The sequence below is a fragment of the Chanodichthys erythropterus genome, chromosome 8, assembly GCF_024489055.1.
Source record: "Chanodichthys erythropterus isolate Z2021 chromosome 8, ASM2448905v1, whole genome shotgun sequence".
NCBI lineage: Eukaryota > Metazoa > Chordata > Actinopteri > Cypriniformes > Xenocyprididae > Chanodichthys > Chanodichthys erythropterus.
In genome coordinates, this window is record NC_090228.1 from 15,947,699 (window position 1) to 15,975,106 (window position 27,408).

The 27,408-nt window shown below is 37.0% G+C and overlaps 1 protein-coding gene across 3 annotated transcripts; it reads left to right on the forward strand.

Annotated features, from left to right (window-relative positions):
* The first annotated feature begins 12,791 nt into the window (after positions 1–12,791).
* On the forward strand, positions 12,792–27,322 carry impdh1b (IMP (inosine 5'-monophosphate) dehydrogenase 1b). Of its 3 annotated transcripts, none has more exons than XM_067392058.1 (16): positions 12,792–13,019; positions 14,896–15,021; positions 15,095–15,169; positions 21,004–21,052; positions 22,613–22,714; positions 22,796–22,870; positions 22,983–23,189; positions 23,892–23,979; positions 24,139–24,338; positions 24,553–24,643; positions 24,721–24,816; positions 24,992–25,135; positions 25,232–25,376; positions 25,588–25,731; positions 25,811–25,894; positions 25,992–27,322. In XM_067392058.1, exons 2-16 carry the CDS (start codon positions 14,924–14,926, stop codon positions 26,011–26,013), a joined length of 1,620 nt encoding a protein of 539 aa, XP_067248159.1. In that variant the 5' UTR covers positions 12,792–13,019; positions 14,896–14,923; the 3' UTR covers positions 26,014–27,322. The 3 variants fall into 3 exon arrangements, with proteins under 3 accessions (XP_067248159.1, XP_067248157.1, XP_067248160.1); XM_067392056.1 differs by having other exon boundaries at positions 14,923–15,021; positions 25,992–27,321; XM_067392059.1 differs by lacking the exon at positions 15,095–15,169 and having other exon boundaries at positions 14,923–15,021; positions 25,992–27,317.
* Positions 27,323–27,408: the final 86 nt, after the last annotated feature.

Here is a 27,408-nt window from a genome sequence, read left to right on the forward strand (position 1 = left end):
GCGCCAGTCAAATGGCTCATTGAGAGCAACTAGGAGAAGCCAGGAATGCCAAGTATGCTCTCTGGCATCAGGAATGCAGGCCCACTCCCTGCTGTGGACTATACCACCCCTCCCCTCTGCCAGCAGTCATGTGGCCCTAAGCTACATGAGGGGTGAGATGTGTTCCATCCGTGGGGTCCTTAGATGCGGATCAGTGACCAGTGTGCTGGTCTCATAAACAAGACAACTAATAGACGAGACAACATTAGTATGTCGCCACTAGCATTTTAGATGACTGGGTGAAAGGAAGAACATCATATGAGACTGAACCACTAAACTAAATTGAGAAAAGAGGAATGAGATGTATATACTCGCCGTCAGAATTGTGAAAGTGTGTGGGTGTTGAGACAAATACACCATTTAATGTTAACACAAATGAAAATGAGGCTGTGAAGGATAGAAGTCTGTTTAATGGATTGGACTATTTAGGGGAAAATGTGACCGCAGCTTCATTTTTATTCATTAAATAATAAAATGAAATAATAAAACAAATTATTAATGTATCTTTAAAGGCAACAACTATGTACAATGTGTGACAATTCATGTGCAATTCCAGTAAACAGAGATAAATATGGAAAAGAGGAACATGAGCTATACATTTGCATTCAAAACTGTAAAGTCTGTAAAAAATTAAGGCAAATTTCAGTATTTAAAATGTTTAAAAGACTTATCAGAAAGCTCGAACATCCAAACTATTGAACACATGCAAAAATGAACACAAATGTTGGTTAGATGCAATTTTTTTACATGCTCAAATCTTATTCTCAAATGTCATGGAACAAAAGCAAGAGTGTGAATGTCTGTATCCATGAATAGTTCTGTCATGTTTTTGTAATTGTGTAAATTTCCATCTTGGGGGGAGGGGCCAAAGTTAATTTTCCATGCGAGTGGACAATAAAGATCATCTTTTTCTAAGCAATGTATGGTTCATGTTGTTATATTGCATATTGAAGTATTATGTATATTAAAGCAATAACAATAAGTGAGCATTATTGAGATTATCATCCCCTGTATGAGTGACTAAGTCTTAATAGCCTATATAGAGGAACTCCTGTCTATGAGGTTGGGTGGAAACTCAAGCACTTGCTATTCTTAGTCTTCCTGTCAGGGTGGACATTCAAAGTTTCTCCATGACAATTAGAAGCCATTCGATTCTTTGTTGTTGTCATTCAAGTGCTAAAACCCGAAATCACCTACATTGTGTGGACCAGCCAGCAGTCCCCATGGGGGAAATGAATTAATATACATACTAAATTATGTTTTGTTTTTTTTTGTTTTTTAAATGTAAAAATGCAGAAAGTTTTCTGTGATGGGTAGGTTTAGGAGTAGGGTTAGTGTAGGGGGAGAGAATATACAGTTTGTACAGTATAAAAACCATTACTTCTATGGAGAGTCCCTACATGGATAGTGAACCAGATGTGTGTGTGTGTGTGTGTGTGTGTGCTGTACACTTCTGTTCATGTCTTATCCAAAAGAGAGCGCTGTTGCTTCACATAGCCTACATGCATATCTACTATGCAAATCTACATTACAATTAGGTAAGTGTGTAATACCTGGGGCTGCATCCAAAATTGCATACTTCCCTACTGGTGAAAACAGTGACAAAAGAGGTATGTCTGACTTCACAGTACTCATAAAAGTGTAGGCAAAAAGTACCCTGATGACCTACTACTTCTGGTGAGATTCTGAAGTGTGCATGCGATGGACACTTTACTATCCCATGAGGCCATTTGTGAATGGAGGTGAAGCAACATAACTGATGCTTGTAGGTCATGTGATAATGACAACATGGCAAATGTAGTATGTCCAGATTACATTCATACCACACACACTCATACTATAGAACATAAGGAAATTTTTCAAGCAGTGGTGAAGTAATTAAGTACCTACTCAAGTATGCGATTTCAGACACAGGCATATTCATACTTTTTGAGTGCTCACAAAAAAAGTACTTATTCAAAATAAGCACCTACCCTATATGCGATTTCAGATGTAGACTGTCACCCCTCGCATGGAAGACACCTGTTGAAGTGCTCCACAGATTGCTCTTTTAACCTTATTTCTTAACATCTCTTTTTTTCAGCATCTTTGATAAGTAAATGAGATATTTTTATTCACATATCAACTTTGTCTAACATAGTTTTGCTGTAAATTATCAATGTTTCCATATGGCAATATTGTACCACAGTGGAACTGCAGTACTGTATTTCCCCATTGGGAATTTTTATAGATAGTAGCATCAACAATATGATTGTTTATTTGAAGTGTTTATTGTATATAGTTGTATTTATGTATAAATAACAAAATTATTTGTTCTTTTCAGAAAATGAATACAGCAATATTTTACTGAAAGGAAGAGTGCAGAGTTAGCTCTTCGATGAGAGTGAGGATGAGTTAACTGAATGATAGGGATTAAATTATAGGGATCTACTTATTTTTGGTTTGCATGAGTTCCAATCTATCAATAAAAAAAAAAAAATTCATTTAAATAGAAAAGAAAATCATAATTTTATACAAAAACTACTTTTTTTTTGGACAATTTTCCATTATGGTACAGCATTGCCATAAGGCAACTTTTCTATAAGTACCCCCCAAAAATTTTTTTTTTTTTTTTTTTTTTTTCAAAATCTTTTGATTTGTCTGATTGAAGCGATTTCACGTAATAATTGAAAAATATTTCAAGGTTAGAAAATAATGCATACCAATAATATTTTTTTCTATCTGTGGCTTTTAGTATAGTAATAGTAAATACACCATTACAATGTTCATTGCACATTCTTATCAATATGCACAATACCAAGTATCGTTGCTAAAGGAGTCATTGGAACAGGAAGTTTTTTAGCTCTTCATGATGCCATGACTCAGCTTGTACAAACTAAAAAGTCATTAGATTAACGGGAACATCCTCACAAAAAAAAAAAATGTGAAACACTTTAAAGTAGATGAAAAATCTAACTAAACAAAAGCTATATGAGTAATCTCACACTACTGTGTTTAGGAAAAAGTACAAGACAGATTAGGAGGAAAAAAAACTCTTAATAAAGTGGGGCTGTGGCTTTCATGGAAAGGCTTGGCTATATCATATTGCTCAATAACAATAGTCTACGTCAAGGTTTTTTGCCAGTTTCAACCTTGGCTTCGCAAAGACATTTCACTTTCACTCCAGCCAGTTCCATTGAGCTCACTAATAGGTTTTCACATGGTGAGTTTGTTTCAGTAAATATATAAAAGAGAGCTTCACCTACCTTGTGTAGTTTTAGAATTACGGTCACAAAAGCCTATTGAAATTGTGTGTATGTGTGTGTATATATATATATATATATATATATATATATATATATATATATATATATATATATATATATATATATATATATATATATATAAGAACTTGGCAAATGGATATTTCCCCAGTCATAAATTTAAAAAAATTTATCAAACCTTTAATGCATAAAACCAGCATGCTACAGTGATAAAGAGTGTTAATGTACATATTTTTATTCAGTTGCATATAAAACAGTGAGTTTCAGTAACAATTTTGTTTGGCTGCTCATATCTTTCAGACCCTCAAACCACAATGCAAGAAAAAGAAAAAAGTGCAAGTTTTAAAAAACAAAATAAAACCAAATCTTGCAGCCTCAATTTCTCAAAGTGAACATTCAGTAACTATAGAACAAAAAAAAAAAAAAAAAAAGATTTTAACAGTATAGGTGTTACAAATGTAGTCATATAAACAGTGTAAAAAGGAACAAACAATATAAACGTACTAATAATTTTGATCACATGTGTGATTTCAATATTTTACAGCAGTCCAGCATGTTCATGTATCATGTTTGTAGTAGCTATTAAGCTTTCAACACCTCTTTTTACTTCCTTAAGAGTTTTTCATAAAGTCAGACAAGTTCTTTGCAGAAACCAGAATAACATGTAAAAAAGGTGAAGATTTTGCATCTGTAGTACCAGTACGTTAGCCATAATCGGTGTTCTTCATATGGTCTCATATTTCACATGATTCACACAGCTCACAGTAGTGTAATGGAGGAAACAATTCCAATTTTAGGTTTTAGTAGGTCAGTAACCTTAATTATTTCTCCTAGTGCAATTAAAGACTGGTCACCGATGGCGGTGGAGAAGATCCAGATCATCTCGACCCGATGCGTTTGTTGTTGGCAGCAGCAGCAGTCCGAGATGGAGACACGGGGGGATGTTTCTCTGTCCAGCTGTCGTCTGCACAGTAGGATCCTTGAGGAAACATCAGACCCCCGACTGAATCAACCAGTCCAAACAGAGCCACCAGAAGAGAAAACGCAGTTCCGATGAAGTATATTTTCAGAAAGCCGATTCCAGACATGATTCACTACGGATGTCCAGTACTAGGATGTCCTTAAAAACAGCAGCACACATAAGCCACGCGTTCATCAATACCGGAAGTAAATAATAATTATCAGCTTAAGAATACTATTTTTTAATAGCCTAATAAACTTGTGTATTTTGTTGATACACATACAATTTCGCCTTAAAATATCGTTTTGCTGAACAAAGAATATAACACTTCCTTAATGTTACTTTAAGCTGCAAGACAAAACGCCCCAAATAACAGACAAAATACTCAAGACAAACGTAAATATGTTCGCCTTTCTTACCAGGAGGAATGTTGGTCCTGCTTACAGCTGTGTCAGCTAACGTGTGCCTGTTTCCTTTTTACATGTCACGATATCACAAATCCCTCCACACGGTGGGAGTTTCCAACTTGTAGAAATTCCCGCGATATGAATGAACTGTTCTTTTGAATCGGATCTTTTCAATGAATCGCTCCGAATTTCCCGTCCGAGCTCAGCGGTTCTCAAAACAAAAGCTCACCGACTACTTATTGTGTAAAAAAAAGTAGGCTCATGCTGAATTCGGAACCGCATACTAGCATACTGCTCTCACTATTTCTGCCACAGAAATATGTGATACAGGTAGTATGAGTAGTAGTCTATTATGTGGTTCCGAATTCAGTATATGTTACTTTAAAAGCAAAAAGTTAATGTTACAAATGAAACGTACAGGGAATTCCCTGCTGAAAAATCCAGCCTGGTCATAGCTGGTTTTAGAGGGGTTTTGGTTAGCTAGGAGACTGGGAGGCTGGGAGACCAGCTAAGCCAGGCTGGGAGACCAGCTAAAACCAGCTACTTCCAGCTTAAACCCGCTAAGACCAGCTAACCCAGGCTGGGAGACCAGCTAGGACCAGCTAACGCAGGCTGGGAGACCAGCTAAGCCAAGCTGGGAGACCAGCTAAAACCAGCTAGGACCAGTTAAGCCAAGCTGGGAGACCAGCTAGGACCAGCTAACCCAGGCTGGGAGACCAGCTTGACCAGCTAAGCCAAGCTGGGAGACCAGCTAAAACCAGCTAGGACCAGTTAAGCCAAGCTGGGAGACCAGCTAGGACCAGCTAACCCAGGCTGGGAGACCAGCTTGACCAGCTAAGCCAAGCTGGGAGACCAGCTAAAACCAGCTAGGACCAGCTAACCCAGGCTGGGAGACCAGCTTGACCAGCTAAGCCAAGCTGGGAGACCAGCTAAAACCAGCTAACCCAGGCTGGGAGACCAGCTTGACCAGCTAGGACCAGCTAACCCAGGCTGGGAGACCAGCTAACCAATTTAGGCTGGTTTTAGCTGGAATTTTCAGCAGGGTTTTGACAGTTTTAGTAGCACATATCTTAAGTGACCTTATGGTTTTATGAGCTAAGACGCATGAAACAACCCTCCTTACAGTAACGTAATAAACACCTCTATATGGCTTCTCTGAAATCTTTTAAAACGTGTATTTTCAGGCTGAGATGGCAGGCAAGGCGTGAAGACGTAATTGCGTCAGAACGTAAAAGGATCGCTGAATTGTTTTTTTTTTTTTTGTTTTTTTTTTTCCCGAAACGGTTCTTTGAAAGTTCTCAAGAACCGATTCGCTGAAGTCAGAATGCCATTAAAATAGCCTTTATATGAATCAGCAGAAAGAATTCTTAGACTTATCTATTAAAAGAGATTAAAAAATTCTTAGATTATATCTATTAAAAGAACTATAAAACTGTTGTTTCCACGTTTTATTAACATCAGTCAGTTACTACCATGAACTCATTGGTTATTACAATAAAACAGGATGTTCTTCATGAGTCATCAGAAAGTACCACTGAAAATGTGAGAAACGTGAAAGCTACTAATCTTTGAACCTATGATTTGCATTATTACAGCTGGCATAGTTTAATTATGTTAATAATAATTCTATTGTGTAAAAATGAACAGTTGATGACTGATTAAATATTTCGCTGGGCTTAAGAATTGCATACAGAGGGTAGCTGATACCAAATGGGCGATTGCGCAATGAAGAAGATCAAAAATTAAAAAAATGGTCTATGCAGCCCTCTCCTGGTGGAAAAAGAAATTGGTGATTTTGAAATGACCATGCATGGTCGCTAGGAGGAGAATAAAATAGTGTACCAAGGAAATTTTTTTGACATGTACAAAGGCAATACCATGTAATTACCATAGTACCTGAACATGGTAATTGACTAGTATCATCAAGTGCCATGGCAATGCATTCTTATACAGTCATTTTTGTAAGGGGAGATGAATAAATAGTCACAATGTATTGCAGTTAATCAGGAAAACTTCACAGTTTATATGGTGCAATAATAATAATAAAAAAAAGTAACATTTTAATAGACATGATGGGGTCTGACACACACACACACACACACACACACACACACACACACACACACACACACACACACACACACACACACACACACACACACACACACACACACACACACACACACACACACATATTGGGTTTCCATGTTTTATGGGGACATTCCACAGACATAATAAATATACATAATTAAAATTAGATATAATTTTATACTGTACAAACTGTATATTCTATCCCCTTACCCTACGCATCACAGAAAACTTTCTGCATTTTTAGATTTTCAATAACTATATAAATAACTTAGTATGATTTATAATCAGTTTTCTTCATGGGGACCAAAAATGTCCCCTTAAGGACAAGTATTTCAGATACTGCCACCCATAACAGAGTATACCTGAACCACACACACACACGTTTGTTTTTGTGAAATGTGGGGACATTCCACAGGCGTAATGGTTTTTATACTGTACAAACCGTATTTTCTATCCCCCTACACCTTACCCATCACAGAAGACTGTGCACATTTTTACTTTCTCAAAAAAATAAAAATAAAACAATAATTCTGTATGATTTATAAGCCTTTTGAAAAATGGGGTCATGGGGTAATGTCCTCATAAGTCACCCTCTCCTTGTAATACCTATGTCACACCCATGTCATTATACAAATTTGTGTCCTGATGTGTCACAAAAACGCAGGCACACACACACACATGGAGCAAAGGGAGAGTGTCAGGAGTCTGTCACACTCGGTTTAGTGAATGGGACTCCCCAGAAAATGTGCATGAGATTCATTATCATGGAGACCACGAGACAACAAATGCATCTCGTATTTTAGACAACCATGTAGATAAAGGATTCTGCATAGTTTCTTATGTCTTGCATGCAATGTTTCAGGTTTAGCATGTGTGGTTTTAAAGACAGTCAGCTACTGTTTTTCCATAATGTCTAAGAGGATTTCAGCTTAAGCTACTGTCTCCAACCAGCAACCACCTGCTTTTGCTTGCTACGAAGTACAGTATACAGAAAAAGAAAATATTCAGTTATAGTGCACAACACTTATCAGCTACTCAATGACACTGTGTTTTGACACTCAGTCTGCGTCCTTGTCATTGTGAGGCATGCTTATTTATAGAGACTTGGTAATCTTAATTGTTTATGAATAAACCCCTGACCCTAAATCTCCGGCATGTGCTACGGACATGAAGGATACTTCAAAATTGGTGGGTTAAGCAATTTTATATCCATATCTAACCATATAGGGACACGACTATCAAAGGGGTGAACACTTTTAACTTAGGTCACTAAACACCATCTAACAACCACCAAGAACACCCTAGCAACCACATAACATGCTAAAAGGCAAACAGAACACATAGCATTGCCCTGGTAACAGACAAAACGTTACCTTTTTGGGTTGTTTGTTTTGTCTGGTTGTTTTGTCTAGTTTGCCTTTGTTTCATTTTCTTGTTTTATCTAGTGTGTTCTGTTTGCTTGTTTTGTCTATACATCTGGTTTTATCTCTGTTTTGAGTTTGTTTCATCTAGTTCGATTTGTTTGCTTGCTCATTTGTTTGATTTCTTTATTGCAAGCAGCTCTGCACACATGTATACACATGAGTCAGTGAAGTGCTTTTTTCATCTTAGTGGTCCCCAGGTCTAATTCTCCAATCCTCTTTGTGAGAGTGACGTGTGCTCTTGACAGAACTACAGCTAAAGCCACAAAGAGAGAGACCGCGAGCGCAAAACACTGCTTTCTGTCTCTTCACTGTCCTAGCCTGTAACTCCCTCAGGCTTGAACATTCTCTTACTATCTCTAGTTTATTTGTAAATCCCTCCTTCTCTGTCCTCCTATTATACCAGCACTTGAACACACAGGAGCCAGAGGGATTCAGAGGTGGGAATATCTCCACGGCGACACCCTTGTCTCCATGTGAGCAGGTGCGTAAAGCTTGGATCCACATTTCCTGGGAACTCGCTCGCCCTGGCTATTAGCTCAGCCAAAGCAAAACTGACCGCTCAACTCATCAAACACAAACAACTATGAGATCCTGGAGATCTGGATTTACAGGGAGATAGATCACTTTAGGTTTAGATGTTATAGACTTTTTTTTTTTTTTTAATTTCCACTCTTTAATCTTGGATCCATGCTACTTTGAATAGAATTCAGAGACCATCATTTGAATTTTCACTTAGCCACGAGACTGGCTTGGACTGGTTGCGTTTGTTTTGGAAATGAACAGTGCACAGACTTTATCACTAAAGAGGATAGAGATGGAAGGGATTCCAGAAGACTTTAAACAGGAGATGAACCATGAGATGGTGAACAACACCGAATGTTCTCCTAATGGCTTCCCAGCTGTCCCTCATGTGCGCGGACATGAATCTGCAGCCCAACGCTACACGGTGACACGCTTACAAGCAGGTTTTCCCGACAGGTGAGTTGATGGTCACAATGTCACAGAAATGTTATTAGTGCGGTTGATTTGAGCCTTGATAATTGAGGCTTGAGCCTCACAATTTCTTCTGAGCTCGTTTCTTTTTTTAAATGCATGCATCTCTGAAGATAAATCCCCTCTTGTCATCCTATTATTAAATGTAAGGCTCGTTCTAATCTCTAATCTTTAAACCAAGACTAGGTGATAAAATAGACTTGTATAATTAAATCTTAAAAACTGATGCAGGGTCAACAAATGTTGGCCTTCAAAAGAGCTATTCTGGGCACAGCAGAGCAGGACTTCTCCAGCTACGCAGTGGCGTGTGAAGTCCTGGCAAAGTCCAAATGGGTCAGAAACACTGAAATAGCTGCTGGTGCAGGAAGATATTCTGACCCACATGTCCACTGACCCACATATGGCGAGGTACATATAACCGCTTCACCTCTCTGTTGTGATGGGAGGAGACAAGGGTCAGGGATTTTAATGGCTGCTGCCTCTGACACACACACATGCTACTATTTTTAGAAAATGGAGCCAAGCTTATTGTTTGTACTTGTCTAAATAAATGCTACAAACCTACATGTACTTCCCATCTCACCCTGCTAGTCTAAAAGCTCCCTAGGGAATCAGCTAGGGATAGCTAGTCACATTAGCATTGCCTCTGACGATTGTTTTCTAGGGGTGTCAGACTTAAAGTAAAAGATTAAGCCTTTGACATTAAATGGGTGTGATAATGAAAAAATATATATAATTTGAGTTGTTACATTGCATGCCAACAAACTTCGAGAACAAATTGCTGTTTTATGGTTGGCTAACCATGTTAATCACTGGAATGCAAAACACACCAGTCTTGACCCTGAGTCACATTAAAGTGCTATCTTCGGTCAGTTTTAAAGTCATCGTGAAATCAAAATTGATCATTCTTATTTTTTATGGAATAGAGCAGTTTGCTGCAGCAATAACAAACGACAATGATCCAACTGATGGACAAAATCAAGTCTCGCCAGACATTTTTTCTTGTTTGAGAAGCAGTTTCACTCATACACTGCAAAAAAATGCTGTTCTTACTTAGAGTTTTTGTTTTGTTTCTAGTCAAAATCTCTAAAGTTCTTGAATCAAGAAGCATTTTCTTGACAAGTAAAAAATATTTTCTTGTTTTCAGGAAAAATAAGTCAAAATTGAGTGAGTTTTTCCTTAAAACAAGCAAAATAATCTGCCAATGGAGTAAGCAAAATAATCTTATTTCAAACCAAAAATAAGATATATAATCTTGTTTTCAGTTTGGATTAAGATTATTTTGCTTACCCCATTGGCAGATTATTTTGCTTGTTTTAAGATAAAAATCCTGAAAACAAGAAAATATTTTTTACTTGTCAAGAAAATGCTTCTTGATTCAAGAACTTTAGAGATTTTGACTAGAAACAAGACAAAAACTGAGCATTTTTTGCAGTGTACATCAAAATAGGGAAGAAAAGACCATCATGACTTCTGTTTCATGCTGACTTTAACATGGAACTGAATTGCAGTTTCAAAAAAAAGGGAACATGGATGAAGTAATTAACATGTTACAAGAACTTTTAATGGACTGCTGAAGATCTGAAAATGCATGCATTTTGCTTTTGTCTTTACAAAAGAATGAGTTAATACACACATTAAAGGACTATACTGATTTGATCAAAATTAGTTTGTGCTTTCGTGTGGGGAATGTGCTGGCCAGTCAATGGAGAGTATTTTGTAAATTTCCTTAAGCACTGTCATCCTTTAGCAATTGGCTTCTGGTAATTGGTTGTGGCTGACTTTTAAATCTAGCAGTGGTGCTAGACAATTATGGAAATGGGTCATAGGGTTTGCATCCGAGCCCCCTCATGAGACAGGAGAGAATTGGAAAAAAATGAGGTATATGTCTGAATTTAAGTAAAAAAAAAAAAAAAAAAAAAAAAAAAAAAAAAAAACTACATTTTAAAAAATGCTGGGTTAAAAACAACAAAATGGTCAAACCCTGCAAATGGGTTGTTTAACCAAGCGGTTGGGTTAAATGTTTGCCCAACATGCTGGACAGTTTTATTGAACTCAACTATTGTTTGAAAGTTATTAAATTGCTCGCTTAAAATGAACCCGAAATGTTGGAAATGAATGTTTATTAACGCGTTTAATAAATTGATATTTATTAAGTAAGTTTAATGAATAATAATTAAACAATAAACATTTATTAAATTGCTTTGTATCTATCTATCTGTCTGTCCTTATTTATTTCAGTTTATAATGATTTGTAATAGTTACCTTTCAATTTCCTATAATTTATGTCATTTTGTCATCATTTTATTGGATTATTTGTGCCGTACTGCTGCTTAGGAATGCCATTTTGTCCTTCTTTATTAATGGAATAAAACACGTTCATCTATTTAACCCAATCTTTAAACTACTGAGGTTTGTCATTTTATAAACACATTAATACCATAGACCTAGACTCCCTGTGTTCTACTACCGGTCATTTGTGACAGGACATAAAACCCATTTTTTCATGGACTTTTCAATATTTTTTTTTTTTTTTTTTACATAAATGACATTGATTGTTAAATATCCTTACAAATACCATACAAATTCATATGTCATCTCTGGAAAACAATTGGGATTAAACGCACTCTAAAAAATGCTGGGTTAAAAACAACCCATGTTGGGTTGAAAATGGACAAACCCAGCGATTGGGTTGTTTTAACCCAGCAGTTGGGTTAAATGTTTGCCCAACCTGCTGGGTAGTTTTACTTAACTCAACTATTGTTTAAAAATTACAGTATTTCTTACTTAAAATGAACCCAAAATATCTTGAAAATTAACATTTATTAATATGTTTAATAAATGAACATTTCATTTTAGATTCATTTTAAGTCAGCCATATAATCATTTTCAAACAATAGTTGGGTTAAATAAAACTACCCAGCAGGTTGGGCAAACATTTAACCCAACAGTTGGGTTAAAACAACCCAATCGCTGGGTTTGTCCATTTTCAACCCAACTTGGGTTGTTTTTAACCCAGCATTTTTTAGAGTGAACGGGTTAATAAAATGTCCATCTTTTGATTATTATTGTTGCATCTAGTAATTGTGTGTCTGATTTTTACATTTTGGGTTCATTTTAAGCCAGCCATAGAGTAATTTTTAAACAATAGTTGGGTTAAATAAAACTGCCCAGCACATTGGGCAAGCATTTAACCCATCTGTTGGGTTAAAACAACCCAAACGCAAAAACAGTTTTTTTTTTAAAGTGTATGATGGACAAGATTTTAATTTCTGATATTTTTGTGGTGTGGGGCAGCAGCATGTGTCTAACTTCAAGAATAGCTATACAGTATAAAAGATTATTTAAATAAATCTTAAAAAAAAAAAAAAAAAACCAACAACAAAAAAAAAAAAAACAGAATAGTTTCAAGACCTCAAGGCACATGTATTTTAAGGCATATCTTTAAAAGATTTCCCCTTTTTAATATCTTGGGCATCCTTACTTGTAATTGATCAGTATACTGTATATGCACGAAGAATAGGCAACATGAATACAGTAATTTATATAGACTGATGTGGCGGTAATGAAAGAGTTAACCATGCCGTCACCACGTGGATGTGGAGCTGTGAGGATATGACGCGCTCTCTCAGTGTCTGCCTCGCTTTCCACATAAAGCCAGACTCATCACAAAACCCGAATTCAAACGAGACCAACTGAAGGATCAGAAAACTAGGAAAAGAGTCTGTATAGAGGCATAAACCGGTTTTAGATAACACTTCTCACACAGAGAGCGTTAAACTGGGTTTTCCATTCTGACGCGCATCAGCTCCAGAAAGACGCGTGCTCATCTACAGAGAAGGTTTGAATTTATATTTCCTCAAGTGTCATGTTAAATGTGCTTCTTTTAGAAATGTGGCGCAGGACGAGCTCTGAACAAAGAAAATCTTCACCAGATGCATGTTTGCTTTTGATTTCGATATGGAGGCACCGGGTTTCCCTGGCTTACATTTAATGTAGTCAATGTAGGTCACCGGGCCAGTAGTGCGAGTGTGTGTTCATTTACTGCGTTTAATTTTTCTGTCTTTTTAACGCCTGTCTTGTGTGCACGTGTCACCAACTCTATGTTAATTTTTATATCGCGCGTGCAGATGGAATAATGTTAGTAGGTCACGGCGCAGCAGCAGGACTTGTATAGTCTGCGTTTTGGTTGTCAATCGAGTGTGTTTACATAATGAACCACAAATGTCTTGTTCCACGCATCGCGACATGTGGTTTAATACAGGCAGAATCTGCTGCGCCGCTTCCTGGTGACGACACCCTTCTGAATGTGCTTTTCACTAAAATAAAATAAACCAGAAATGCACTTCCTGGATTAATTAGGTTACTACCGCTTTCAAAGCAGCAAAAGAAAAGTGCTAAGATTTAAAATAAAATTCTAAAAATTGAAAATGACAATATGTAGAGGCCATTTTTGGCCATAATAGGACAATGGCGCGTGGCTGATTATCGATTAAAAACAACTGCTTATCAGTTGATATTTGGTCATTTAGATTATCAACCTCAGCCAGTCAATAAAAACACCAACATTCAATTCGACAAATGAGTCATTTTAACAATGACAGCTTTACAGTCAAAAATTGGAAAATATTAGCAGATATTTTAAATATATTAAAGTAAATAAAAGCTTCCCAAAATAAATCTGCCAATAACCTAACGTTAGTCCGGGAGTGTCCAAACCTGCTTCTGGAGGGCCACCGTCCTGAAGAATTCAGCTCCAACACACTTGGAGGTTTCAAATATTCTCTTTGATTGATTAGCTAGTTCAGGTGTGTTTATTTAGGGTTGGAGCTTAAGTCAGGACGGTGGCCCTCCATGTATGATTGGACACCATTGGCCTAGTCAGTGGATAATAACGTCCCCCCCCTCAAATATTTGTAGTGAATTTTGAGTAAAGACTAGTTGCTCTGAAAATGTGTTAGTGTAGTAGATACAATTTTCATTGGAAAATTGCTAGTAAACTTCATGGCAAGTAATACACATGATTTTTTTCAATTTAGTATGCAAATACAGATTATGTGATCGGCTATATTTTTAAATATTAAATTGAGGTCTATAGCATTTAATCTCAAATAAAATTGTAAAATAAGGGAATCAACTACAGTTCCATGAAGCATGGCATAATTGAATTAAAATAATGGATACATATAAAACTATTGTTAAATAATCAACATTGTACAGTCATTTCAAAATATGCAAATATATTCAAATGTTAAGTAGTTTGAGAGCGTAGGGAAATTGACTATTACGTCATTCGCAGTGCTTCATGGGATGGGGTGGGTACTATTTTGGTGTGATTTGCATGTTCCAGTTCTCTGATTGGTGGAGCTTTCTTTGCAGAATCATGGGTAATGTAGTTTTTCTCCAGGAATTCTGCTGTTAAACTTGATTCCTTAAAAGATAAGTTGAAATAATGCAAACAAAAGCATTACCATACCATTGATTAACAACCTTGTAGCTCACAGTAGGTCTGTCTTGGCTTATAAGTTGTTTAAAATCAATTGGGGAAAATGAATGGGATTTTTACTACTTTATAAATTATGCACTTACACTTGATTGTTTGCAGTGTAAATTCTATATGCTTTATACACAGAATTCCAATATAAATAGTGATTGGACTTTAGAATCAAAAGCAAAGTAACCAGTTGGTACTGAAGAGCACTGTGTGTTATTTACAGGTCGTGTTTGTGTATTTCCCTTTCCAGTATGGCAGACTATCTGATAAGTGGTGGAACGGGCTATATCCCTGATGATGGACTGTCTGCCCAGCAGCTCTTTTCCGTTGGAGATGGTCTGACTTACAAGTAAGTACATTTCATTGGGTTCCTCTCCCTGCAGTGATACTCTGTGTGTATGTAATGGGCATCCACATTACAGATCAGAACAGCAGTCTGTCCGAGACGGACTCACGGCGGAAGAGCTTTGCTCTATGGGGGACGGTATGACTTACAAGTGAGTAACACGGCCCTTTATTTAAGACATCATCTTCTAGTGAACTCAATAAGGGATGCAAACGTTCCAGCTCTATCTAGTCAGGGTGGTCTATTTAGGGTCTTTGCTGTTGGGAGATGATCAAAAGATTTTGCTTTCAATCACTGGTGGGGGAACATGGCTTCAACCCTAATCTGTGCCATATATATTATAGAAATTAGCCTGGTTAAGCCAGGTTATATTTAATATGCATGATTGATTTATACAAGCTGATTTGGTTTAGTTCAAAATGGATAGTTCACGCAAATATTAAAATTGTCACCATTTGCTCTTCCTCGTGCCTTTTTAAACCTTACTTCCTTTTTTAAAATGTGGAACACTTAATATTTTGAAGGATTGTTGGGGGTTCAAACAAAACTGGACCCTATTGACTTTCATTTTCAAAAAGTCATTCAGGTTTTGGAACAACATGAGGGAGAGTAAATGGAGTCACATATGTGAATGCCTTGACTCTTTGTACCCATAATGCACTATAATGGAGTCAAACTTGTGACCTGAGGAGTGATATTAGGACACAGCGAGTTCGTGAACAGTGTTGCCTTTAAGATTTAGATTACAAGGTGAAAGGTTCAGCTTTATAACTGTCTTATCTGTAATGAAAAGCGTGTAGGGATGCATCGTGGGCCGCATGACTGTGCTCACACTGGCATCATGTGAGGGGGGAGCCCTTCTATACACGCAGGAAGGGATAGAGAAAACACTTTTATGCCTGAACCCCCCTCACCCCCTCATAGTTCTGACACATGCATGTATGTGTTGAATCGATTTGTGTGACGCACACATGAGTCTGTTTGCGCAGTTTTTTCTTTGTGGGGCATGTGACACATGAGGCTCAGACCTCTGCTGTATTGATGCGAGATGTCTCATCTATATGATACTTTGCAAGTTTGTTGCACTTTTTTGAATGATTCCTTCATTTATAACACTAACAGACTCAGAGGCCTTTTCATAGTTTTTTTTTTTTTTCTTTCAGTTTTTCTCAATCGCTTTGGCACATTTCTCAAAACAGCCTTAACATTCTCTAAACTGTAAGTGCAATTGTCACAACTGTTAACTGAAACATCAGAACTCTGTTGCATATCTGTAAAATGTAGTTACTCACCCAAAATATTTAATTCATGCTTAAAAACTTAGTTTTTGTGTCATTAAATTTGCCAGTGCCACCAAAATAACAAGTGTTTTTGTCAGCGTGTGAACCACACTGGTCAAAATATTTAGATGTTTTTTCACTATGGAAATATTTAGGTAACACTTTATTTTACAGTGTCATTGTTACATATGTTAAATGTAGTTACTATAGTAATAACTATAAATTATGCATAATTACATGCATTTAATCCCAAACCCTAATCCTAACCCTATAGTAAGTACATGTAATTACTTAATATTACTCAGTACTTAAATAATTACAATGTAAAAAAGACACCTTAAAATAAACCAATATTTGTTATGTACAAATTGCATGTTTCTTCCAGAACACATGCAAATTGCTTAAATCATAAAGAAATACAAATCTGATGTGAACAAGAAACCAATTTGTTCAGAGACATGAACTTATTGTTTTGAGAAATAAAAGTCTCATTTGAGAATTGAGCCAAAGCAATTGAGAAAAACTGGAAAACTGTAAAATCTGGATCATCTCTTTTTTACTTTTATGAAGCTAGCTGTTCAATTAAATGTACTAATTTAAACTACATTTAATATTATTTCAACAGACAGCACTTAGATGTATCAATTATCAAAAACCTATTATTTCATAATAATTACAATTATTTTGTAATTTTTGTTATGGGGTAGTTCAAATAAACATGTATTCATTTACTCACCCTTTTTTATTTTTAATAATTTTTTGGTTTTGGTTGCCATTGACACCCCCCCCCCATGATAACAGAATTTATTTTGGTAGTGAACCGTCACTTTATGAATGCATTGATATTAAAAATGTAGCCAATCCCCCAAAATATTTTAAGTTTTTCATAGTATACTATACTATTTTGTATACCATCTCTTAAAAAAACAAAATATATTGTTTTAAATGTATACTAGCAAATGACTAGTTCAGTTTTCTTTTAGTCTGTTTGAATAATGATTTGCTGTACATTTGCTTAATTTGTTTAATTCATCTCTTGAATATCATTAACTGAAAAGTAACTGATCCCAATGTTGGATTTTAACTTAAAGGATTAGTTAACTTTCAAATGAAAATGACCCCAAGCTTTACTCACCCTCAAGCCATCCTAGGTGTATATGACTTTCTTCTTTCTGATGAACACAATCGGAGATATATTAATAAACATCTTGACGCATCCAAGCTTTATAATGGAAGTGACAAGTATGAGCTGAAGAAAGTGCATTCTCCACACACAGCAAAATCCCCAGAGTTAAATCAACTCTGCTCAGAGTACATACGGTCCCTCTCTAAATAGTGTTAAAATAACACCGAAGCAGAGTTAAAGTTAATGAGATAATTAAGCAATTAATTAAGAATTGCATATTAGTGATGAACACCTGCTGTTAACAAGCAGAATCACTGAAGAAAAGAGAAACAAGAACTACAACTGACTTCAGTCACAGCCATATTAATTGCTTAATTATCTCATTAACTTTTTAGAGAGGGACCATATGTACTCTGTGCAGAGTTGATTTAACTCTGGGGATTTTACTGTGCACAGCTCCGGGGGGTTAATAAAGTCCTTCTGAAGTGAAGCAATGCGATTGTGTAAGAAAAATATTTAACAAGTTATGAAGTAAAATATCTTTTTTTTATACACAAACTCATCGCTTCGATCCAGAAGGCCTTTATTAACCCCCCGGAGCCGTGTGGAGTATGTTTATGATGGATGGATGCACTTTCTTCACCTCATACTCGTTGGTGTCGCTCACTGCCATTAGTAATCTTGGATGCGTCAGGATATTTATTAATATATCTCCGATTGTGTTCATCAGAAAGAAGAAAGTCATATACACCTAGGATGGCTTGTGGGTGAGTAAAGCTTGGGGTAATTTTCATTTGAAAGGATGGAGCCATTATTGCCTATTAATGTATTATTTATGGATCAACCCCTCTTGCAAGCTAAAAGCCACCCACTGGCTAACATGTCTGCCTGTTATTCCTCATTGAATGCACAAGAGTATAATCAATTGAAATAAAACTGCAGAACCTAAAATCCATGCAAATCCAAATGGCTTTTTTAGTCTGTGAAAGAAAATGTATGTTGAGTGTGACCTGTAGCATAGTTTCTTTCTAAGCAATGAAGGAAAGAAGAGTGAGGCAGAATGGCTTCACTAATGTTGTTAAATGAAAAGAAATAGGAGTTATGCAGTGGATTGCTCAGTCAGATGTCATTTCTCTTCAAAGTATGGATGATCAGCAGATACAGATGGCACAACTGGATAATGGAACTGCTTCAGTCAGACAGAATCCTCATTAAAATCGAATAGCTGAGCAATTAGGAGATGGTATCGAAATCGATCATTGTAGGGTTTAGTGGATCACCATGTTACCTGGATTTGTTCAGAGTTGGTTGGTATAAGCTGTAGTCAGCATGTCTGTGGTGATATTTGGCACCGTGTACTTCTGCATATTTGGAGGTAGTCTGGGTTTCAGTCTGTACCGTCTTTGTGTCTACTGAAGTTTATAGTCTGAGTCATCTAACACTGAGACTTGTTGTTCCACCAGAGAGACTGTAGAGCTGTTGTATTTTTCAGCAAAAAGTCAGTGAGTTTATGAATTGATTATCGTAGATGCTAATGTAAAGACAATTAAAGGTGCAGTATGTAAGATTTATGTCCGCTGGAGGTTGCTAGAGGCCTATTTAAAACAAAGGCGTAGCTTGATGACGCCAAGTTTGAGCGTGAAATCTTGGGACATGTGGTCTTCACATCAACGGATGGTGCAAAATAATAGGGATTAGAGTCGGGAAGAAATCATGTTCATGGATGCGATTATTAACGTTATTGTAGTATGAAGCAGAGCAGGACCGAGTGTTGTGGGAGCTGAACGAGGCCGCTGGAGCGATTGCACGACACTCGCCTTACGAGCAGCAGAACTTTTATTATGCCACAGTCGTCGGCGCCGCTTCCGCTTTTCCGGTCATGAGTATGAGGTACCGCAGCTCTATTTATCATATTATACTGTATACATTTGAATGTGTTGAAAATTATGTTATAACGTTACTCTGTGCGTTCACTCGGCGGCTGCTGTGAGACACTGTTACACACTGCAGTAAGATCGATTGATTTTAGAATATCATATTAAATGCTAGATGGCTTGTGTTGATAAATGGCATGCAATTCATTTTAAAATGTATTGTATGATGGAGAAAATGCTGTATTACTGTTACTAAAAATAAAGCTCCATCTGATTATGCTATGTTAGCTACTTGACAAAATAGTGTTTTTCTCTGAGGCATGGTAAAGCATGGTACTCGCAAAAAATCAAGAAAATTAGATTTAAACAATAAGACTAAACGTGTTGAGCTATATAACAATAATTAGTTTTCTGTTTATAAATGTATCAAAACAGTTGTTCCTTTGTCTATTAAAATGTGTAATATATTAAAGCGTCTTTGGTGTTTCCATGGTTTCTACAAAATAAAACCGGAAACCGAGGGTTAACACGGGTATGGCGCAATTGACAGGTGAGCCTTGGTTAAAATTGCAATTTTCTCATGATTTACAAATAGTTGCAAACATGTGGGATATTGTAAATACTCAAGTGAACAAAATCTATAACACTGGCCTAGTGATTTTTGGATATTTTACTGCAAAAATCTTACATATTGTACCTTTATGTAATTTTTCTGTAAACACTGAAAGTGACAAAGCAACGCAACCGAATTACAAACAGTCTTTTGGTTAGTATGCAGTTATGCTGGACAGGATTCTGGACCAATCAGATTTCATTGTGGGTGTGGCCATGACAGTCACTGGACGGGGCTACTCAGCACTACCCAACAAATGGAAAACAAACCCAAAAATGTGGATAGCTTGATGCTACTTTTTATTCATGCCTAATGGTGTAACAAATATTGTTTCCCTGCAGTATTCCTGGAAGTCAAGACAGTTGTCGAATTTTTAAGCCTAAAAATCCCAATTTTAGCAAATTTAATCAGGACAGCTGTCTGTTTTGCCCTTTACAGCCACATTCATTCTAGCTTTTCCTGAGGTTCACACCCTTTGTGTTGATGTTTAGGAGTGTGTGGCCAGCACATGTGGGTGCAGAGGAACCCCGCCCTGTCGCAGCCGTCACAGACTCCTTTTTTAGCCCACCGCAAGCGACAGAGAAAATATGTTTATGTCCTTAAAGTTGCCTCTGTCTCTCCCTCTTCATTTTATGCACGCATGAAATATTCAGAATCCTTCTTTTCTCTATCTCCATTGGATTTTGGCACTCATCTTGCCAGACAGTTATCTTTTATCTGTATAAGCAGCTCTTTTTCTCTCTCTCTTGCCAGTATTTATGTCTTCTGGTCACTGAAGTCAGCAGGATTTATATAGCACAAATCAGTAGATTTCAGTAGGCCAGTGAAGGTTTGGTTCACGTAGGGCATGTCAGAATGTGCCTGGGCCTCAGACATTCCTCAAGCTCACCTCAAAAACTACACTTGATTTAGAGCTTCTCTAATGATTTAAGGTGTCATGAATCAAGCAGTCAGCATCAGGTTATTATGCTGGAATGTTTATTTAAAAACACGTCCTCCTCTCCCTATGAAAATGTGTTTCTCTTCCATGAGAATGTATATGATTTGATTCTTGGTCATTGATTGTTTTCTCTTTCTCTGTCTCATTTACAGTGACTTCCTGATCTTGCCCGGCTTCATTGACTTCACCTCAGATGAAGTGGTGAGTCGTCTGGCCTGTGTCCTCCACACTTTCTTTCACTCATTCAGTTTGTTTTCATAATGACGTGTCCGTTTATACTACCCGTCTGTGTTTTCTCTGCGCTCACTATTTTTAGCTAAATGGCTGTCTCTTTTTGTCTCACTGCTTAACTGTAACCTAGCTTGAAAAGTGGCTAGTTTTAAATGTATCGAATTGGGTATGGCCCTTAAAAAAGTAACAGTTACAATTAAAACAATAAAAATCCTAAAACGATGTCATGTTATATTGTGTATTTTAAAATTGTGCATTTCAATGATCAAAAACGTAATATTTAGTCCTACATTTTGCATGCGACCACAAGGATTTTCCCTAACTTTTTCACTTCACTTACTATGACTATTTGACTTTTGTAACACTTGATTCAGCACTTTTAAATTTGCATCAAATTACTCGTAAACCAGCTGCTTTTTCTCCCCTTAATTTGAATGGTTCTATTTGAAGACTTCAGATGCAGTGCCGTCTGAAATTTTCTTCTAAAATGAGCATTTTTATCAAGCTCATATGTTTAGGTTCAGTAATTTCACTTTATTGGCAATGAAAAGGACATATGAATTGCCATTTAAAGTGAAATTACTGAACCTAAACATACGAGCTTGATAAAAATCAGACGGCATTTAGAGGCTTTTGCATCTGAAGTCTTCATTTTCAATTGTGTTCTGTTTTTTTCTATGTAATAATACACCTGCATAGTTAAAATTTAATGAACTTTGAACATTTTGCTGTATTATCTTTTGTTAGCGTTTCTTCTTTTTATTGCCTTTGGCGCAAAGTAGGGCTTTAAAGATCCCTGTCTTGAATATAATAATAAAATAAATGAGGTTGAAGCTCAAAACAATTGCCACAATGACCAAGACTGAAACTGAAAGTCCTATTTGGGTTTGTGTAGGCTGATGTAATAACAGCTTTAATGTCATTTGTGTCTGACTTTTCTTTGAGACCTCACAAAATGGCTTTCACTGAACCACAGATTTGGGAAATTTCCCACTATGGTGTCCGCTTTCCCATGAGGCCACTTTCCCCCCACCGGTGTGAATTTGAAAGCATATTTTGGGAACTTTGGCTGTTGGTAGCGGCACAGAGTAGGTTGTGAAGGGAATGTTTGTGAGCTTATCAGTGTTAGAGGAACATTTCTCAGCGTTGGTGTATAAATGAAGGTCACGGCCTTCACTGTCACCCTATTTTACCCCCCTCTACCCACCCACTTTTCATTATTTTGGTTTGCATTTACTTTTACACATACATGCAGAATTATATGTGGGTTTTCTTTGAAGTATATACTACCAAAAAAACCTACCCAAAACTTTTAAGCAGTGTTATTTTTTTATATACACAAGTACTAAAAAAAAAAGAAAAAAAAAAGTTAACACCATGTGTAATTTTCCTATTGATATGATATTGATGGGTACAAGTTATTGATGCGTTTCTGCCTCTAGTGGCTAAACACAAAACTGCAGAGTCAAAATACAGTCACCTTTGTCTTATCCACAGAAATAATGATTTACATTTTTTTTTTTTATGAAGGACCTGACCTCAGCATTGACCAAGAAGATCACACTGAAGACCCCACTCATCTCCTCTCCTATGGATACTGTTACTGAATCCTCAATGGCCATCGCCATGGCAGTAAGTTCCTCTTAGATCCTTTTTCTGATAAGGCTGACATCTATCAATCATTAATTTGAATATTTATCTTGTCATGTTTAGCTCATGGGAGGAATTGGCATCATTCACCATAACTGCACCCCAGAGTTTCAGGCCAACGAGGTGCGCAAAGTGAAGGTAAGACTGCGTCATCCTTCATTAATGTTTAATGTAAGGTTGGTGTCTTCTGTGTGTGTGTGTTTGTACCTGTTAATATTTGATGTCGAGGTCTTTGCGTATGTGCCCACAGAGGTTTGAGCAAGGTTTCATCACTGATCCAGTGGTCCTGAGTCCTCGTCACACCGTAGGGGATGTAGTTGAAGCAAAAGTTCGACACGGATTCTCTGGAATCCCCATAACTGAGACGGGCAAGATGGGCAGCAAACTGGTCGGCATCGTCACATCACGAGACATCGATTTCCTGTCTGAGAAAGATAATAACAAACCCCTAGAGGAGGTAAGACTGCCTTTGTGATCATGTGTGCATCTATACTAGTGTTTAAATTTAGGTTGAGGTCAGTAAGTATTTTCATTGTTTTTGAAAGTAGTCTCTTCTGCTCACCAGACTGTATTTGTTTGATCAAAAATACAGTAATATTAAGTGAAATATTATTACAACTTAAAATAACTGCTTTCTATTTTGATACATTTCAAAATGCAATTTATTCCTGTGATGGTAAAGAAATATTTCTTATACATTATCAATTTTGACAACTGTTGTTAATATTTTATTTTTGTAATGTAATATTTTTGTGGAAACAGTGATATAAAATCTTACTGACCCCAAACTTGTAAATGGTAATGTATATATTACAGCATAATATAATATAATATAATATAAAATAAAACTTTACAATCAGATCCTAGTAATTAACATTGGTTAATGCAATGAGCAATACTTTTGTTACAGTATTTTTAATCTTTGTTACTTAAATGAATTTGTTCCATTAAATGACATTAACAGATATAACATTTGATTTTATTAACTAAATGAGATTAATAAAGGTTTTATAAGTTAATTCATTGTTATTTCACATTAACTAATATAGTTAACTAATGTTAACAAATAGAACCTTAATATAAAGTGTTACGATATACTATAATATCAGTGCTTGGCATGCTGTTCATTTATGGCTGTGCATTTGTAATTGTTTTCCAGGCCATGACTAAAAGAGAGGACCTTGTTGTTGCTCCTGCTGGTGTCACACTGAAAGAGGCCAATGACATCCTGCAACGCAGCAAAAAAGGTGAGAACACCCAAACACAGACTATAGTCATCAGGTGTAACTGTACTCCATTTAACTGAATTATCAAATTATTTCAGTTTGTACTTTCAAACCTTCCACCCACATAGTATTTAACCATTTTAAAAGATCTCAATTGGTTATATTTGTGTACTTGTACAGGTAAGCTGCCCATTGTCAATGACAAGGATGAACTGGTGGCCATAATAGCCCGCACAGATCTGAAGAAGAACAGGGACTATCCTCTGGCCTCCAAAGATTCTCGCAAACAGCTGTTGTGTGGTGCCGCCATCGGTACCCGCGAAGACGACAAATACCGCCTGGACTTGCTCACGCAGTCTGGGGTAGATGTAGTGGTTCTGGTAGGTCAAAGCCAAAGGAAATGTCATTCTCTCAGCCACTACATTTAAAATATTAAATGACAGCAGGTGCTGCCTGTTAATTTGTTAATGCTTGAAAGGGGTTTAACTTCAAGATCATTGTCACATATAGACAAAACTGATGCTATTTTGGTCTGTGAAATGTGTTCAATGTGCCACCAGCTTCACCGATACACCATTTTCATTTGTTTTTCAGGATTCGTCACAAGGCAACTCTGTATACCAGATTAATATGATCCATTACATCAAGCAGAAGTACCCAGAGCTGCAAGTTGTGGGTGGAAATGGTGAATATCAGATATTATTACTACAATGAGCACTTACTTCACAGTTGCTTTCTCTGACAGTCTCTCTCTCTCTGTAGTGGTTACAGCTGCTCAGGCCAAGAACCTGATAGACGCTGGTGTGGATGCGTTGAGAGTGGGAATGGGCTGTGGTTCAATCTGCATCACACAGGAAGGTTGGGAATCAATCTCACACACGTATATATTCAACAAATTACCCAACCCTAGGGGGTGTATGGGCATAATTTTTTTTAAAATATCAGCTTTAAAATGTGAATTTACAGTTGATTTCAGCATGAGGATATAAATACTCACCCTTTAAAAAAAAGTGTCCATTTCTGTTCTGCTTAGTCATGGCATGTGGACGACCTCAGGGCACCTCCGTGTATAAGGTGGCAGAATACGCTCGAAGGTTTGGGGTGCCAGTCATTGCAGATGGAGGAATTCAGACTGTCGGCCATGTGGTGAAGGCCTTGTCCCTGGGGGCATCGACAGGTAATTGTTGCTGAAGTTCATTTTTAACAGTTAAAGTTGAAAATGAAATAATATTTATGCATCTGTTTACATGGAACAAATGTATTCTGTCTGCAGTTATGATGGGATCTCTGCTGGCCGCCACCACAGAAGCTCCAGGCGAGTATTTCTTTTCTGACGGGGTGCGACTGAAGAAATACAGAGGAATGGGCTCACTAGATGCCATGGAGAAGAACACCAGCAGCCAGAAACGATACTTCAGGTGTGTGGTAGTGTGTGTTTTGTGTAGTACACTGTTCACTCAACATAAATTATTCAGTAATAGGAAGCCTGGAATGAAATACTATCTTAATACTGCTCCACATACAGCCTGCTTTTCTTAACAAAATATTATGTGACTCAGTGTGCAGTATATAATGATATATTATCATCACATGACCTTGTTTCTGTGTGCCGACTGGCTGTCTTGGCAGTGAGGGTGACAAGGTGAAGGTGGCTCAAGGAGTGTCGGGCTCAGTGCAGGACAAAGGCTCAATCCATAAATTCGTCCCATACCTCATCGCTGGAATCCAACACGGCTGCCAAGACATTGGTGCGAAAAGCCTCTCTGTGCTCCGGTAAGTGTGTCTGTGTTTTATTTGTGCATTTAGTTCATTTTTGAGCACTATAAAAATTCCTACACTGTTACACATTTAGCTCCATGATGTATTCCGGGGAGTTGAAGTTCGAGAAGAGGACCATGTCTGCTCAGGTGGAGGGTGGCGTACATGGACTTCACTCGTAAGTCACAAGAGGGTGCCAGTGCTCAACACTACCTTCATATGTCAAAGCTAAGATCCACATCACTCTCTCAAACTGTTTTCTTTTGCATCCATAGTTATGAGAAACGTCTTTACTAATGGAATGGGCAGAACACGGATGGGAACAAACACCTCAGACAAATCCTAGAATTTAGCCCACCCTGCCAGCACCCCTTCTCTGCTCTTCACCGTTCCTCAGGCACAACCACCACAGTGAGAGATGGAGAAGAGAAGTATTAAACGAGTTTGAGAGCAGGACCTCAAACTAATTCAGTCCCCAAAAACATGGCAGTTGCACTCAAGGGAGCATCAGGGTTGCCAAAAAGCTGCCTGTGTGTGTTTTTGCATCTGTGTTTATGAGCAGAAGGGCAAAAACGAGGCGGCATTTGGAGCGAATATTCTTCAAAGCCTTTTTTTTTTTTTTCTCCCAAACTGATGCAACCATGTTGCTGCATCAATGTCTATATCTCCATATCCACCTGCAAAATGATGACTGCCGTGAAACCAAGTGCTCCAGCTATACTTGAGGCAATCTTTTCTGTAGTAGATTTGTAACTACTGAAGATGCTTTATGATATATTTTTATTTTAGAAGGCAGAAAACAGATGTATGTAGAAAATGTGATAGTTAAATGTCAGTGAGACAGACCTCTCTATGTCCATCATACCGCTTCCTGTAACTGGGTACGATTCATATTGAAAATAATTATACCAAAACCGATATCTGTAGATATACATAGTTGCTCTGAGAGTGTCTTGCTATTGTGTCCAGATTACATTTTTGCTGAACAGGTACAAAGAGTTTTAATTTGCATGCGGTGTTTTTTTTTTTGTTTTTTTTTATTCTAATTATTATTATTATTATTATTATTATTATTTACGTTACTGCCAAGTGCATTTTTTTGTTAACTGACAATTTAATCTTATATAAAAGCCAAATAAATACTGTGAGTATCCTAGAAATGTTTGTCCATGTCATCCCCTACAGCTTTGTGTGTTGGGTGAACCTGTGACATGCCTTAAATTGCGTAATAAATGAAGGACACATTTGTCTTAACCCAAAACACGCCACTCGTGCTCGCCAAATCCTATGGCTTCATGAAACTATCACTGCCAAATGAAGCATGTCATCCATACAAATTTAAATGCGTTTCTGTAACAGGTTTTCAGTACTATTTGTTTTGATTTTTGCATTTTTCAGTAGAGGGTTTTGTTGTTTAGAAATCTTGCTTTCTGTACCTTAGCATTGGATGTGTGGAAAATTATCCACGCAAGAATTCTCAGTATAATGATGTACAAAGACACGGTTTACATCCTTTAGTCAACTGGATGTTGCTTGTTAGTATGTTGCTTTGCCCACCACAACTCAAGAGCCAAGTTTGTTTACCACAGTGTACTCAACTGAGGTTGCTTATCCTGTTCAATATTGTTGAAAAAAGAGAAAAGAAATAAAAATAAACTTGTGCAGCTTTTTTGTTTGCTTTATGGATGTAAA